We start from the raw sequence: 15673 nt of genomic DNA, 5'->3' as shown, positions 1-15673 counted from the left end.
CTTAAAAAAAAATTAATTTAAGAAATAATGGATGGATGGTCAGATTTCCTTGTAATTAGATACATAGAAAGGCTATATACACAAGCAGCCCTGCCCAGGTTAGAGAAGTTCTACCTAGATAGAGCTCCTTGTGTGCATCACTGGAATCGATCCTGGTCCCAGCGCTGCCTTCCCTGCTGGGACCGGGATGGCACCGGGTTTCTTACCCAGGCTTATACCTGGTTAAAGGGCGTGAGTGCATCCTTTACTCCAGATATGGGAGTCTTGGTCTTTCAGTTGGACATTGGGCTGGAGAGGGATGCATCCAGGTAGACATTTAACAGGTACAGTTTTCCTATCACTTCCTAGAGATGTCCCTGATGAATTTCTGTCTGATGCATCTCTAATCAAGGAAAAGTGTGGGTGCATGGAGCCTCATTTATAAAGCTATCATCATATACCAGACTGTACAAAGTCTTTACAGCTTATATGGCACGGAAGTTAAGATGGCACTTTAACTTGCAGTCTGTTTCTTTTTAGAGCATGAGTGAAAATGTAAAGCATCTTAACTCTCATTTTAAATCAAAGGTTTTTGGATTACTGAATTTAACTTAGGTCTCCTCTGTCGAAGTTGAGTAATCCATCTACCCGGTATTCTAATTTTTCTTAGTAGTGGTCCTATTGTCCTCCACACTAAGGATGTCTGCGCCTGCATAGACAGACCCCAGGGAACCTTCTAGAGCTGTTAGAACCTTTGAGCAGTTGCCCCACCCCCACAATGACATATCCTCTCCTCAGAATACCTTCTTCCAACCACCGCAACAGCGACATCGGAGGACCTTCTGCTTTAATTTTTTTCTCATTCTGATGCCTGAGCTGTAAAGTGGGAGGAGAGTCCCTCTGAGTTAATATTGTTTTTTCCCTGGTTTCATCTTAGTTTGATTACGTTTATTCTTACTTCTATTGTCTTGTTATACTCCTTGCTTTTACATTTTGCATATTTATTTGCTTCAGTGCCACCCCCTGCCCTTATATTTTTTCTCAGGGGCTTGAGGTGTTTTATAGCTTCTACGCCACACTTCAAGCTTTGTGTCTCCTGCTCGGCCAAACTCCCTGCCTCTGACTGCCATGACACCTGCCTGGCTTGTTTAGGGGAGACCCTAAACCTTGTTTAGGGGAGACCCCTGGCTTGTTTAGGGGAGAACAGACACCTGCCCCTTCTACAAGGCCTTTAGTAGGCAGGCCAGGAGAAATAGGGCTTCGCGCCTCAGAGCACTCCTGTGGAAAAGGGCTCTCTCTGCTACAACAGCCCTGTAACCTCCCTCCTTGGAGTCATTCTGTCAGCACCTTAATAGCTGCAGAATGGTATCCACTGGAGAACTCCCTCCCCCCATGGGAGGTGCCTCTATGTTACCGGTAAGCCCTGGAGAAGGCCTGCCACCCACGCAGCAGGAGAGAGAGTCCCACACAAACCCGAAGCTAACGAGTTCAAAGGTGCCCAATGTCAAGGTCTGGCCATCTGCTAGGGAAGTTCACGAGGCAAGCAGAGCTGCTGAAATCGGATACGGCTTGGCTGAACGCTTGTCGACAAGGATATTGACGAACGTTGATTCTCAGCAATGAGTAGGAGGCTGGTGATATGATTTATAGCGCAAGCCGAGAGCTCCTAGCTGGCAGGAATTCAAGGTTTGTCAGCCATCAGCAAGAGGCGTTTGCTCCTCCTAACAGCCTCTAATTGGGTTCTACGTCTTGTGAGCCTGTGCTGTTGTGGAGTCAGTGGTGTTTCATTGCATAGCTCTTCTTCAGATTGGTCCCTCATGCTTTCTGCTGACTCAGGTTGTTGTGCCTGCTCTAAATCATTAGTTGGATCTACCACAGCCGTTTCCTGAACGCTGACAGAGCCGGGCTCTGCCCCTCAGACACTCCTGAATTGGCAGGAAAGTCGACAGCTTCCCCTTCCTCCTCGCTGTCGGAGATCGAGGGCGTGACACCCAAGCGACCGGCAGCGGAGGGAGCAGGCACAAAGAAGCACCACAAAACAAAGCACGTGGAGCCACCCAAATCAGCAACTGTTTCTGTGGCTACCTCCCCACTATTGGAGGAGCCAGATTCAGAGGAGGAGTATCACGGTCCCGACTGTAGCTCAGACAGAGGGAAGTAACCCAGGCTGGGATCCCGACAAGAACAGCTCTAGTACCGAGTCAGAGCACTCTGACTGGTATCAAGATTGGGAACTGCGGTCTAGGGGGAAGCACCCTTACAAATGCTGGCTATTCCCCTGATTGGCAGCAACCATACTCCCTACAGTACCCAGAGTATGCCTACTGCAGACTCCTTTACTGCCTAAAGTAAAGTGTGCCATCAAGTCAATTTTGACTCCTGGCACCCACAGAGCCCTGTGGTTTTCTCTTGGTAGAATACAGGAGGAGTTTACCATTGCCTCTTCCCATGCAGTATGAGATGATGCCTTTCAGCATCTTCCTATATCGCTGCTGCCCAATATAGTACCAGTGGGGATTTGAACCAGCAACCTTCTGCTTGTTAGCCAAGCATTTCCCTGCTGCGTCACTTAAGGTGACCCTATACTGCCTACCACAGTATATATTTATGGAGCCCAGAGCACCATTGGGTTACCAAAGGGGATGTTGCTGGAGCCCAGAGGGGGAAAGATGGGAATGTAATTATGGCTCCTCGAGGAAGGTTGGGTCTCATTCATGCTCTAGGTCCCACTCACCCAGATCCCTGCCCCAAAACTCAGCACACAAAAAACAAAAGAATAGAAAAAAGAAAGCAGTTACTAGCACGCAGAACTTGTAGGCACCACAGCAGCCAGCCAAGCCAGCTATGGTTACCAAAGCAGCTCCACCTATACACAAGACAGCCCCTGGTTCTGAGTCAGACATAGATGTTACCTCATCCACTAATAAGGATCCTGATGGGCAACCAGTCTCACCTTCACTAAAGGATCTGTTAGATGGAGACAGGCAAGCTCCTGAGGATTATAGACGTTATTCAGAGCAGATACAGCATATGGCATCTGCCCTGGGCCTGGAAACCCAGCAGCTGAAACAGCTGACCCATTTTTTGGCCTGACTGAGCCTTCCTCTCTCACTCCAGTCTTGCTACTACTTCTGCCTACAGTCATGGAGGTAGTCAAAGCAATGTGGTCCAAACCAGCATCCATTCAACCAACATCTAAAAAGCTGGAGAATCTGTACAGAGTCCATCAGGCTGATGCACCATACTTATTTTTGCACCCCAAGCCGAACTTGATTGTGGTGGAGTCATCCCAGCAAGGTGTTAAGCAGAAGGTAATAATAGTCCCTTCTGACCCTGATGGGAAGAAATTTGATTCCTTTGGGACACGTGTTTACACCACAGCAAGCCTCCAACTCCACATAGCAAACTACCAAGGATGTATGGCAGGCTATACACATTTCATTCTTGAGAAACTTGAGCCATTTGTCCAGCAGCTTGGTCCTTTCCAGAACGAAGCACCCATGACCTTTTTGAATGAAGGTCTTCACATTACAAAGCAACAATTATATTTGGCAAGACATGAAGCAGACTGTGGCTCTTGTACCATGGCTGCAGCTATAGCTCTCTGGTGACATGCTTGGCTAAAATCCACCTTTCTTGGCCAAACTCTGAATTGAGGACCTTCCATTTGATGCTGATAATCTTTTTTTTTTTTTTAAAGAAACAGACAACACCTTGGAAAGGATCTATACGATCAAGGCAATAGCTAAATCTATGGAGATTCAATCTTTCCCACAGAAACCAAATAAGCAGTGCACTTGGATTCCACAGGCAAGTCAAGATCCAATTTCCAGCCTTTCCATTGACAAGAACAACAAAGAAACAAGTTGTCCTACACCAAGAGGGCCGGACCCTCAGTTTATCTCCAGACTACTCCCATTTGCAAGCACCTGGCAAGATATCACCATGGGCCAGTGGGTTTTAACCATCATATGTATGGGATACGCTATAGAATTTCATACCCTGCCCCACTTTTCGGGAACGTATTTTACTCAGCCCAACCCAACCCTGCGGCAGGAGCTCCTTACTTCGAAAGTGCCATCCAGTGAGTGTGGTCCAATACAGCAACAGGGTTTTACTCGTGATACTTCACAATCCCAAAAAAGGATGGTGGCCTGAGGCCCATTCTAGACCTCCGTGGCCTCAACCAGTTCATTCAGTCGAGAGTTCTGTATGACTACCCTCTCCCAAATTCTGCAACTCCTGTTGCGCAACAACTGGTTCATAGCCATAGACTTGCGGGACACTTACTTCCACATCTTAATCAGGCCACAGCACAGGAAGTATCTCTGTGTTTGCATTGGGAGCAAAGTCTACCAGTACAGGGTACTACTCTTTGGTCTGTCCGTCGCACCAAGAGTCTTCATCATTTGGGCAGAATTGACTAGCAACTTGAAGCACTTAGCCCCGCCCCCTGCATTTAGTGCTCTAGTCTAGTTTGGGCGGGCTAGCATTTTCTCCTCAGTACCTGGAGGACCGACAGATGGATGTGATCATCGTATGGAAACAGACCACAGTCCAATAAGGTAAGTAGTAATTTATGTCCTGGAAACATACAAGTTGTCACTTCGCATACTGCAGCGGGCCAGCTGGAGGGTCTTATGACTGCAATGAATCACTACCAGATAATTGGTTGCAGGTAAGCAACCTGTTTATCTGGATCGTGATCTGTTGCAGCTATAAGAATGGGTGATTAACGAGCTGTCAGTCTGGAGGAGGGTGAGGTATGCTATGGTAACACCCTTTTGAGTATGCCCCTCTCGAAATTGGCCTGAGCTGCATTGTGAAGGTCCAAGGCATAATGCTTGATGAAAGTATGCTCAGAGGACCAGGTTGCTGTGGTGCAGGTGTCCCTGAGTTTGATGCCGGCCATGTGAACCGCAGAGGTAGCATAAGCCCTGGTCGAGTGAGCCCGTATGGTCTTAGGGGGCTCCATGTTTTGATGTTTGTAGGCTAGGAAAATAAGTTCCACAATCCAGTGGGATAGCCTCTGCCTGGAAATCTAGCAACCTTTCACTCCACTTTTGTAACCTACAAAGAGGCGTTTGGTCTTTCTATAGGGCTTTGTCAATTTCAAATAGAAAAGAAGGGTCCACCTCACATCTAGAGAGTGCAAGGAACGCTCCAGTGCCATAGTTGGATTGCGGAAGAAGACGGGTAATACAATGTCATTGTTGATGTGAAAGTCAGTAACTATTTTAGGTCTCAATTCAGGGTGTAGACAAAGCACCACCTTGTCCTCATGAAACTTAGTGTGAGGAGTGTCAATACAGAGAGCATTTAGCTCACTGACCCTGTGAGCTGGTGTTATGGCCAGGAGAAAAGCCGTCTTTAACGCTGCTACTTTAGGGAGCGCCGTTGCCATAGGTTGAAAGGGAAGTTCTGTCAAGGTGGACAAGCACAGAAGATTGGTAGGAGATATGTGAGGTTGATCTCCCACTTGTGCTGATGGAGAAAGAGTTGTGACCTGCTGAGGTGATCTGCCCAAGTGTTGTCCACACCTTTGATGTGGATGGTGGTTAGTGTCATTTGCTGGACAATGGCCCAGTTCCAAATCTGCAGGCTCAGCATGCACAGGGAGCGGGAAACGTTCCTTCCCTGCCGATTTAGATATGCAATTGCTATGGTGTTGTCTAGGCTGATCTGCACAACCTTGCCAACTAAGGATGGCTGAAAAGACTTGAGGGCTTGAAACACTGCCAACAATTCCAGGAAGTTTATGTGTCTTTGATGCTGGCTCAGGGACCACAGACCCTGAGCACGAAGATCTCCACAGTGTGCCCCCCAACCTTGCATGGAGGCATTGTTTGTGACCCACACAGATGGTTGGAGTACTTGAAAGGGCATGCCTGTTGTAAACCTGTCAGGCTAATCCAGAGCTATAGATCAGCAGACCGAGTGTGAAGTAGGCAAAGGGTCAAAAGGAGAATGTCAGAGCCAAGCAGTAAGCAATTTCCAAACCAAAGCCAGTCTGAGTCGTTACAATATCCAGTCAGTCAAACCAAGTCCAAGTCAAATTCCACAAACAGAGTCCAAACAGTCCGGAGTCAAGCACAGTCAAATCAAGCAGGAACACAGTTGGGTAGCTCACCAAAGCTCTATGTTGCTACTAGCAATGCGGTTGAGGCGAAAGCCGTCTTATACAGGCTGAAATCATGTGTTTTCAATCATGGGTCCCTGACTCAGCAGCTCTTCTTGTTAGTCGAGCCATTCTGTGCGTGCATCTCCTTATCTCCTCCTGTCTCTTCGACTGACTCCTCTCTACAGCTGAGATCAGCTGTGCCTCCTCCACAGGAGCTGTCGTACTAGGCTCTGTTTCTTTTTCAACATCCCGTGAGTCAGTCCCGCTTGCCTCTGCAACTTCTTGCCTTTGAGGTTGCTGCACTCCCTCCTCTGCTATCACACTGCCTGTCTCCTCCTCATCCTCAGAGTCCGATAGCATGCCTATGACAATGCCCTTGAAAAGGTTTGCCTCCTTTGTCCACCAATGGACCGATGGTAGAATTGAATGGTGAATGGTTAGCCACATCTGGGCACTGTCCATACTGGGTCTGAAGACCGATAGATAGCAAAGTTGCAGATGGCTCACACATGGCCTGGCAAAGTGAATAGTCGAATTGCATGCGGCCATAAGGCCTATCAACTTCTGTTTTTTGTGTGCCCTCTGTTTGGGACATTCCAGGAAGGTCAAGATCAGGTCTCTGATCTGTATGAAGCCCTCCCTGGGGAGAACGTGTATCAAGTACGCACCCAATGAAAGGGATGCCCTTCACCGGTTGAAGTTTGGATTTTGTCCAATTGACCTGGATGCCTAAGTCTTCCAGGAGGTGTAACACTATTGATACATGCAAAGCTAACTGATCATGCACGCTTACCACCATGAGCCAGTCGTCGAAATACGGGAAGAGCATTATGCCCTGTGACCAGAGATGGACTACGACTACAGTCATGCATTTGGTGAATATGCAGGGTGCCGTGGCCAGACCGAATGGGAGAATGTTGTATTGGAAGACACTGTGAACCACTGTGAAGCAGAGATACTGTCTGTGGGTCTCTTGGATTCCAATATGAAAATACGTAACTCGGAGATCCAATGTCACAAACCATTCCTCCCCGTGGAGGAGAGGAAGGCTGCTCTGTAACATTATCATGTGAAATTTGCGTATGTCCACATGGCGATTCAACTGTTGGAGATCCCTAATCAGTCATAGGCCTCCATCCCACTTCAGGACCTGGAAGTAGCGGGAGTAGAACCCCCGCCACTGGTCTGTCCACTGAACAGGGGATATTGCCCCCTTGTCCAAGAGAGATTGAACTTCCTCCATCGGAAGAGGGGATGCTGGGGTGTTCTTGACTCCACTGAAGGTGGATGTGACACGAATTCTATTGCAAAGCCTAACTACACTAGGACCCAGCAGTCAGATGTTATGTTGTGCCATGCTGATGCATGACTTGCCAGACTGATGTTGGGGGCGGCTATGATGGGAGGAAGCAGCGGAGTCGGTGGTAGAGACTCTTGAACTATTGCATTCAGTGGACTGTCCTGAGGATCAAAGATGCTGCTTGCTAGTATTGCTGGCTTTGGGGTGAGAGTTCTGGTTGTTTCTCAGCCTCTGGTTATAACGTCTTTTATTAAAGTGCTGGGTACTGTTTTTGAAAGTCCCTCCTGTCCTTTTGTTTGTATGCATACTGTTTCCTGTTGAACTGGTGATACTTGGAAGTGCCCGATTGCGCAGAGGTGGAAAATGTCCTGCTGTAAACTTGGACTTTTTAATGGTGGTGTCCGTAGTCTCACAGAAGAGGCCCTTCCCATCAAAAGGGAGAACTTCCACATGATCCTTCTTCATATCTGGCTGGAGTTCAGTAGAATGTAGCCAGGTATGTATGCATAACGCAACAGCAGTAGTCATAGTACGGGACTCAGTTTCCGTCAGATGCTTAGCATTGCAGATCTGTTGTGTGGTCAGGAGAGTAACTTTGGTATGAATGTTATTAAATTTCACCAGGAATTATTCTGGAGAGATATCATTCTTTTGCAAAACAGGCAATGTAGTTTGCAATTTTAATGCCTAGGCACAAGATAGAGTAAATTTTCTGACCACAAGAGTCAAATTTTCAGCCCTCTTTATCCCCAGGTGTCGTGTGGCGCCTGCCACTTTTAGATGACAAAGCGCAGTCCACCACGACAGAATTGGGGGAGGGGTGTCTTAGTAGGTAATCATTATCATCCTCCCTGATCTTATACAGATTTTTTAGCCTTTTGGGAGTCGGTGTGGAAGTTTGAAGAGTCGACCATGCTGATTTCGCAGGCATGGAAATCACCGGCAGCATTGGTAGGTGAACCAGCTGAGTAGGAGCAGCTGTAGTGAAGAACTTGTAGATGGGGTCATCCACATCCTGAGATTTATTTTCCCACTGTAGACTCAGGGCCAAAGTCATTTCAGATTATTTGTTTGTGGTAGGAACACATTTCCTCATTAGGGGACACATTATCGCTTGACGCCACCCTAATGGGGGGGTCGGCAGGGTGCTCTGAAGAGGATTTTTCATTGGAAGCTAAATCAGACTCATAGTCATCGGTCAAGATGACAGTATGAGGCCCTGGATGTGGGCGGGGGGGTGGCACTGTCTGGGTAGTTTCAAAGGTGGAAAGTGTTACCGTTTGTGTAGGCTGAGACTTCTGAGGGCGAGGTCTTGGCATGTTGACAGTCTGTGTCTGCATACATACCACCATAGGATGCTTCGGTATCGAGGAGTCTAATTCCATCCTCGATGGGCGGGGGGGACCTATGTCGACATTGAAACAGCTGTTGAGGGGACAGGCAGAGGTATGACTTGTGTCGACACTGAAACAGTGACTGGTCTTCACAATTCTGGTGGGGGAGTCATTTCTGTAGCCATAGGGACCACCGACATTGAGGACTGGTGAGATTTCCAGAATCTATAGTCCTGATAGTCATGGGGAAGTCGGCCTGAGAGGCATCACCTCCTGCCAAAGCCTGAGACAAGACTTGAGTGACCACATAATCAGTAGGAGCTTTCCATATGTGAACAGAAGTTTCAGCTTGAAAGAGCTGAAAAGCCGACAGTGTTGAATGGGTAGAGACCCGAGCTTGAGACGGAGAGGATCCTGGGGTTTTTGGTATCGAGAAAGCCGAGCCTTCTTTGTCGATGTCAAGACTCTGGCTTTAAAAAATCCATAAAATGTCAAGGCTGAAGGAGTGCTCTTGGTAAAGTCTGGCATATGGAGTAGAGGTTGTGCAGTCCCCTGTTCCAGGTCTAGTTCGGTATCATCCGCTTCCAATTCGAAAGAGACTGGAGAAGTCTTCCCCCCCCCAAAAAAACACTGGGTGCGGCGTCTAACTGCTGGTGATGGAGTCTGGGCCGGAGTCACAACTGGTGAAAGAGAGCGTTCTCAGCCTTGAGCTATCAGTACCAAAGTTGATGTAGAAAGTATTGGTGTCAGAGCTGGGCGTTGAGACATCGAATAGAGGAAATCGGGCATTCCCACGTCCAGGGTCGGAGGGCGAGACCGGGCAGCACCCAAAACTGACTGCAGGGTCGTCGGGGAAGGTGTTTTGTGAGAAGGGGCAGAGCAGTCACAATCAGCTTCAGCACCCTTGTCACGGTGTTTCTTAAGGAGAGGCTCTCCATCAGTATCGGTTGCCCGATGTCAGTGGAAGCAGAAGGAGTCTTTGGAGTCTTAAAAGTTGCAGGTGTGGGCGATGAGGCAGGGACCGTCGAGGTTTTAGACTGCATCAAGGCAGATCCTGACATCAACTTTGACATCAATCCCGATGTCAGCCTCTATACCATACCCGATGTTGACGGTATGGGGGCATCTGCAGAGGACCCTGGCATTGGCATCCTGGGGCACAAAACACCATTATATAATGTGGCCCGTAGATGAAGGGCTCTGTTTTTTCTTGTCTGATGGGGAAAGGTGAGGCAAATTTTACAAGTAGAGGTATTGTGTCCCTCACTGAGACATAGCAAACAAAGTTCATGGTTGTTTGCTGAAAGAAGTTTAGAATTACAGTGGGCACAAATGCTAGCCCGCCTAAACTAGACTAGAACACCACGTGCAGGGGGCGGAGATAAGCACATCAAGGAGCTAGTCAAATCTGCCCAAATGGTCCTGCGCAGGCACAGAACCCATTCTTATGGCTGCAATGGATCACGATCCAGATTCATGGCTACCTCTATGGCTTACCTCCATGGGATTTCCCTGGACACCATCTGTAGAGCAGCGACCTGGAAAGGTCCATTGTTCTTTGTCCACCACTATGCCCGGGATCCAAATTACAGAGCACACTCACAGTTTGGGACAGCGGTTCTAGAATCCGTCCTTCAGTAGATGCCTGCTACACCATCCTGGCGAGTAGCTTGCTAATCTCCTCAGTGTGGAGGACAATAGGACCACTACCAAGAAAGTCAAGTTGCTTACCTGTAACAGTAGTTCGTGTAGTGGTCCATTGTCCTTCACACATCCCTCCCTCCTCAGTGACTCAGGTCACTTGCCTGTATTATGTCGATTGTGGAGATCAGGGACTGAGGGGGGGATGTCTGTGGAGAGGATATGTCATTGTGGGGGTGGGGCCACCGCTCAAGGTTCTAACAACTCTAGAAGGTTCCCAGTCTGTCTATGCAGGCGCAGACATCCTTAGTGTGAAGGACAATGGACCACTACAAGAACTATTGTTGCAGGTAAGCAACCTGACTATATACAAAATGAAGCTCTTTGTATCATTACACCATGTTATACATGAAATGCTAGGTTTTATGCTGTCTTTTTAAAAAACATGTATTTTATTGTTTAAGCTGGCAAAAAACAGTGAAGCAGTTGCTGAAATCCTAGTGACAGTCATATTAACCAACTTTGAACAGCTGCAGACCAAGAGAACTGCTCCAGATTTTCACTATGTAACCTTAATTATAGGTGATAGTGATAATCGAGTGGTTTTAAAGCAAAAGATTATGTGAGTATATCCAAATAATTTTGAAACTTTTAAAAACATGTCTGTTTGCATACATTTAATATCAGGATATTGATAGTGTACCTACTTTGCAGGGATTCTGCTTTGCTCAAAACTGGAAATTGGACTAAAAGGGTTGAAGTGAGAAGAGCTGTTAAATCTGAAGAATTAAGCATAAATCTAATAAGTTCTGAATATGGTAAGTTAAATTATACTATTAGGTGTTTAAACCAACTGTGCTGATTTCTTAAAATTTTGCTTTATACTTTCCTAGGAACATAGGAAACTGCCATATACTGAGTCAGACCATTGGTCTATCTTGCTCAGTATTGTCTTCACAGATTGGCAGCGGCTTCTCCAAGGTTGCAGGCAGGAGTCTCCATCCTATCTTGGAGATGCCAGAGAAGCAACTTAGGACATGCTCTTCCTTGAGTGGCTCCATCCCCTGAGGGGAATATCTGACAGTGCTCACATTTCTAGTCTCCCATTCATATGCAACCAGGGCAGACCCTGCTTAGCTAAGGGGACGAGTTATGCTTGCTACCACAAGACCAGCTCTCCTCTATTTCTATAAGTATTCCTTGCCAAAAGTTCTGAAGTAAAATGGTATTTGATTTATATACCACCCTGTGCCATTTTTGGAAGGATGGTATATACGTCAAATAAAATAAAATACAATACATTCCAGCTTTATACCATTTCATACAAGGTGTGGCTTGTGAAGCACACACCCTTCCTGCAAGCCTGCAAGAATTGTGTTGAAATAACAATTTATCCGCTGTTATAGATATGGTTTTATTTGCTCCTGTGTCTGTTTTAGCTATAATGTAGGGTTGTTTGCCTCCCCACACTTCTTTTTCTGTGTTAGTATTGCTGTTTTGATGTTTTAATTTTTTGTATGCTTCCTTCAGGTTGAAAGACAAAAGGCAGCCTGAAATGCAAAAAACAAAGAAATACATGCTTATTTTGTTATAACTGTTTTAATAGTTTTAACATTTTAAATTTTAATTGTTGAACTGTTTTAATCTTTTTATTGGTTGTTTTTATTGTTTTGTTGTAAAGCACCCAGAGAACTTGTGTTTTGGGCAGTATAAATATGTGTTAAATAAATAAATAAATAAATAAAACTGACTATGTATTAGCTAAAATACATATATATGGATATTTAGACATGTCCTTTGCATTTACAGTTGTACGATTCTGTTTGTATGATATTTTCCTTTTAAGAGTAAATAAATGCACAATTCCCATTATATGCTTTTATAGTGTGTTGCACCATTTATGTTCAAAGAGGCAGCAGATTACCTAGATGATGCATAAATATTTGTAAAGCTAAATAAATACTTCTATTTTTTTCCTGGAAAAGTTGGGCTTGATATTCAGCAAAAATATAAAGCCATTTACCTAGAATCAAAGGGATTTGGAAATCAAATGATGAGCATACATGGAAAATTAGAAGGTGACTGTTCAACTGATAGCTATAAGGCTTCTTCAGTAAGATCACTGGAAGCAAGAAGTAATAAAGGTAAGCAATTATTCCCTGCTTGTAGCTGATGGCAAACCCGGGTTTGCTACTATACTCAGGGGTGGAACCATCATAGAGAGAACAGGTTCGAAGAACCCCAGGTTGCTGTTAATCAGGGGCTGTGCCTGACACTCCCCCAAGCACAACGGCGTGGCTTCTCTCACACATGGGGCCGTGTTCCTCATTTGAGAGCAAATACTGGTCAGTGCAGCATCCACAGTGTGGTCAGGAGCTGTGCTCCCTGCCTTTAAAGGCAGGGAGAGTGTTCCTGGCCATGCTGTGAACGCGGCAGTGGCCGGAATATGTTCCCAAACAAGATGTGCAGCCCCATTTGCAAGCGAAGCCACTTCCACCTGCTTCCATCCGATGCAGGGGGGAGCGGCTTCACTCGCAAACGGGGGCACATGCCCTGTTTGGGAGCAAATACCAGCCAGTGTTACATTCACAGCGTGGGCAAAGAGAGCAGCTCCTGGCCATGCCATGAATGCAGCTCTGGCTGGTATTTGCTCTCAAATGGGGAATGCGGCCCCGTTTGTGAACGAAGCCACACCCCTACATCTCACATCAGACACAGGGGGCATGGAGATGGGGGTGCCAGCGGGAGGAACATGGGCTGCCATCTGGCTTCCTCCCCCACTGACTATACTGTATTTGAATTGGCTTTAAAATTTTGAATGAAAATGCAATAAAATGCAGCACAATCTCAGAGGGGGCCTCTTTTCTGTATGAAACCCCTCATGTCAGTGACCCAGGCCCAGTTCTGAGTTTAGCAGGATATTAGAACAGCTGTAAGGAGGTTTTTGTATTTTGGCTGTTGCTCAGAGGCTCTGGGATGACTTGCCAGAAGAGCTGCATATGTGTGCCTTAGTATTCAGAAAGAATTGCAAAGGCCATTTTTTCCACAGGCATTTAGAGATTTGCCTGAGGCAGTTTTATTGTCTTTAATTGCTTTTAAATGAAGTTCTATTGCTTGTGTTTGTTGTTTTATTTGTTGTTCCATATGCATTGTAAATGGTGTTCTTATGATTTTAATTATTGTAAGCCTGTTATAACTTTTTTAGAGAAGTGAGATCTAAATGGATAAACACATCAAATAAAAATGATAAGAAAATTGGCACTGTGATATTAAATAAATTGAAAGTATCATGTTGATTTTAAATTGCATTTACTTACAATAGGAACAGGTTGTGATTCTCAAAGCACTTCTCCAGTGAAAGCTTTGTTCAGTCCAGGAGAACTTTCATTGACATTAGGTGTTAAGAAATGGACTATTCAAGCACTATGGTATTAATTCTATGACATTACAATTTCAGTACATATAGGAACAAAGACTAAGGGAAAATTCACAATTCCATTTCAGGGACTGCAGACATGCAGTAGCTTTATTACCTCTTGTATTGTAGATGTAGGTAGTTGCTATGTAGACAATTGCTGGGAGAATAACAAACAACTTGCTGCACAGATCATCTATGCGCTAGAACTTTGTTGCTCTCCTTGCCCCTTTCAGAACCCCTGCTTTATTGCTCAGTGTCAGCCACCCACTCTCAGGCACCCCCTCACCACCGCTCACTCACTTGCCCCTTCCTGCCGCTCACTTGTTCACTCCCTGCTCGTTCACTCACCCCCTCCCTACCACTCAGTCACTCACTTGCACCCTCCCCACTCACTCACCCCTCTCTGAAACTCGCTTTCTCACTCCCTGCTTGCTTGCTCACTTGCCCCCTCATTGCAGCACGCTTGCTCACTCACCCACTCCCTGCCACTTGCTCGATCACTCACCCCCTCCCCGCTGCTCACTCACTCACTCACTCACCCCTACCCGCTGCTCACCCCTCCCCACTGCTTGCTCACTCACTCTCCCCCTCCCCACTCACTTGCTGTCTCCCTCCCCGCTCACTCACTTGCCTCCTCCCCGCTCACTCACTCCCTCCCCCCCCCCCCGCTCACTCCCTCCCTCCCCACCCACTCACTCGCCCCCTACCTGCTCCTCTTCCCTATCTGTATATGGAATCCCCACTGCCCAGTCACCAAGGTGCTTCTGTTCTGTTACCTCCGATTGGTAAAGCACTATATGGGCAGGGCTTGCCACAAATGACCTTGGTGTATTATATATAGAGATAGATTGCCCAATGTGAATACACAGCTTGTTGAGAGGTTCATCATGTCATCAACATGCTCCCCCACCCCATATGGCACCTAAAATCAGTTTGCTCTATCTATCTATCTAGGAGGCAATTGTAATCAAGAGATGCTAAGCATAAAGCATGGAAATAGAAAATGCAATCATCACTGCAAAAATAAAGAAGTATGTGGACATGACTGCTGTGAGTTTCATCCATTTTTTATTTTATTTTTATTTTTTGGTAATGTTTACCTTTAAAGGATCTGACTTGCTTACTTTAAAAAGTGCAATAAAAGAATTAAGGGGATAATCCAGTCTGTCCCCAGTGTATGGAAATGTGCATGCACAGGCCTTCATACACATTCACAGTATACATGGATGGAGAAAAAGGGTATTTTGGATGGAACAGTATGCATTTGGGAAGGGAAGATTTTAATGAGAAATTGGATTATCCTTTGGATGTTTGTATGTATATATACTTATATATACACTAAAAATATATAACATATAAAATTATATTACATTTATAAAATAAGCAATATTTTTATAAAGCTGTACATTTATTTATTAATTAATTTATTATTAAAACTTTTATACCGCCCTTCCAAAAGGCTCATTAAAATACCATTAAAATCAGTTAATAATTAAAACAAATTATAAAGCATAAAACAATGATTAACAATTAAAAACATCATAAAACAACAATTAAATAATCAGAACAATTTAAAAACAAGTTTTAAAAAGCTGAGAAAGCCTGGTTGAAGAGATGTGTTTTCAGGTGTTTTTTGAAAATTGCCAGAGATGGGGAGGATCGTATCTCAGCAGGGAGCGCATTCCACAATCTCGGGGCAGCAGCCGAGAAGACCCGTCTCTGTGTAGCACCAAATGAGTTGGTGGCAACTGGAGACGGACCTCCACAAGTGACCTCAACGGCCGGTGGGGCTCATAGCGAAGAAGACGCTCTCTTAAATACTCAGGGCCTAAGCCGTTTAGGGCTTTATAAGTTATAACTAGCACTTTGTATTTTGCCTG

General features: G+C 45.7%; 1 protein-coding gene across 13 annotated transcripts in view; it reads left to right on the top strand.

Moving 5' to 3' along the window:
* HFM1 (helicase for meiosis 1) overlaps positions 1-15673 on the top strand; it is a 151710-nt gene that overhangs the window by 104514 nt on the left and 31523 nt on the right. For all 13 annotated transcript variants that reach the window (XM_053243306.1, XM_053243303.1, XM_053243304.1 and 10 more), the window contains 4 exons: positions 10840-10997; positions 11090-11193; positions 12361-12519; positions 14748-14843. In XM_053243306.1, the coding sequence (XP_053099281.1) occupies positions 10840-10997; positions 11090-11193; positions 12361-12519; positions 14748-14843 (517 nt within the window). The remainder of the gene's footprint in view (positions 1-10839; positions 10998-11089; positions 11194-12360; positions 12520-14747; positions 14844-15673) is intronic.

Source organism: Hemicordylus capensis, chromosome 4, assembly GCF_027244095.1.
Source record: "Hemicordylus capensis ecotype Gifberg chromosome 4, rHemCap1.1.pri, whole genome shotgun sequence".
NCBI classification, from domain to species: domain Eukaryota; kingdom Metazoa; phylum Chordata; class Lepidosauria; order Squamata; family Cordylidae; genus Hemicordylus; species Hemicordylus capensis.
This window is presented reverse-complemented; position numbering and strand designations above follow the sequence as displayed.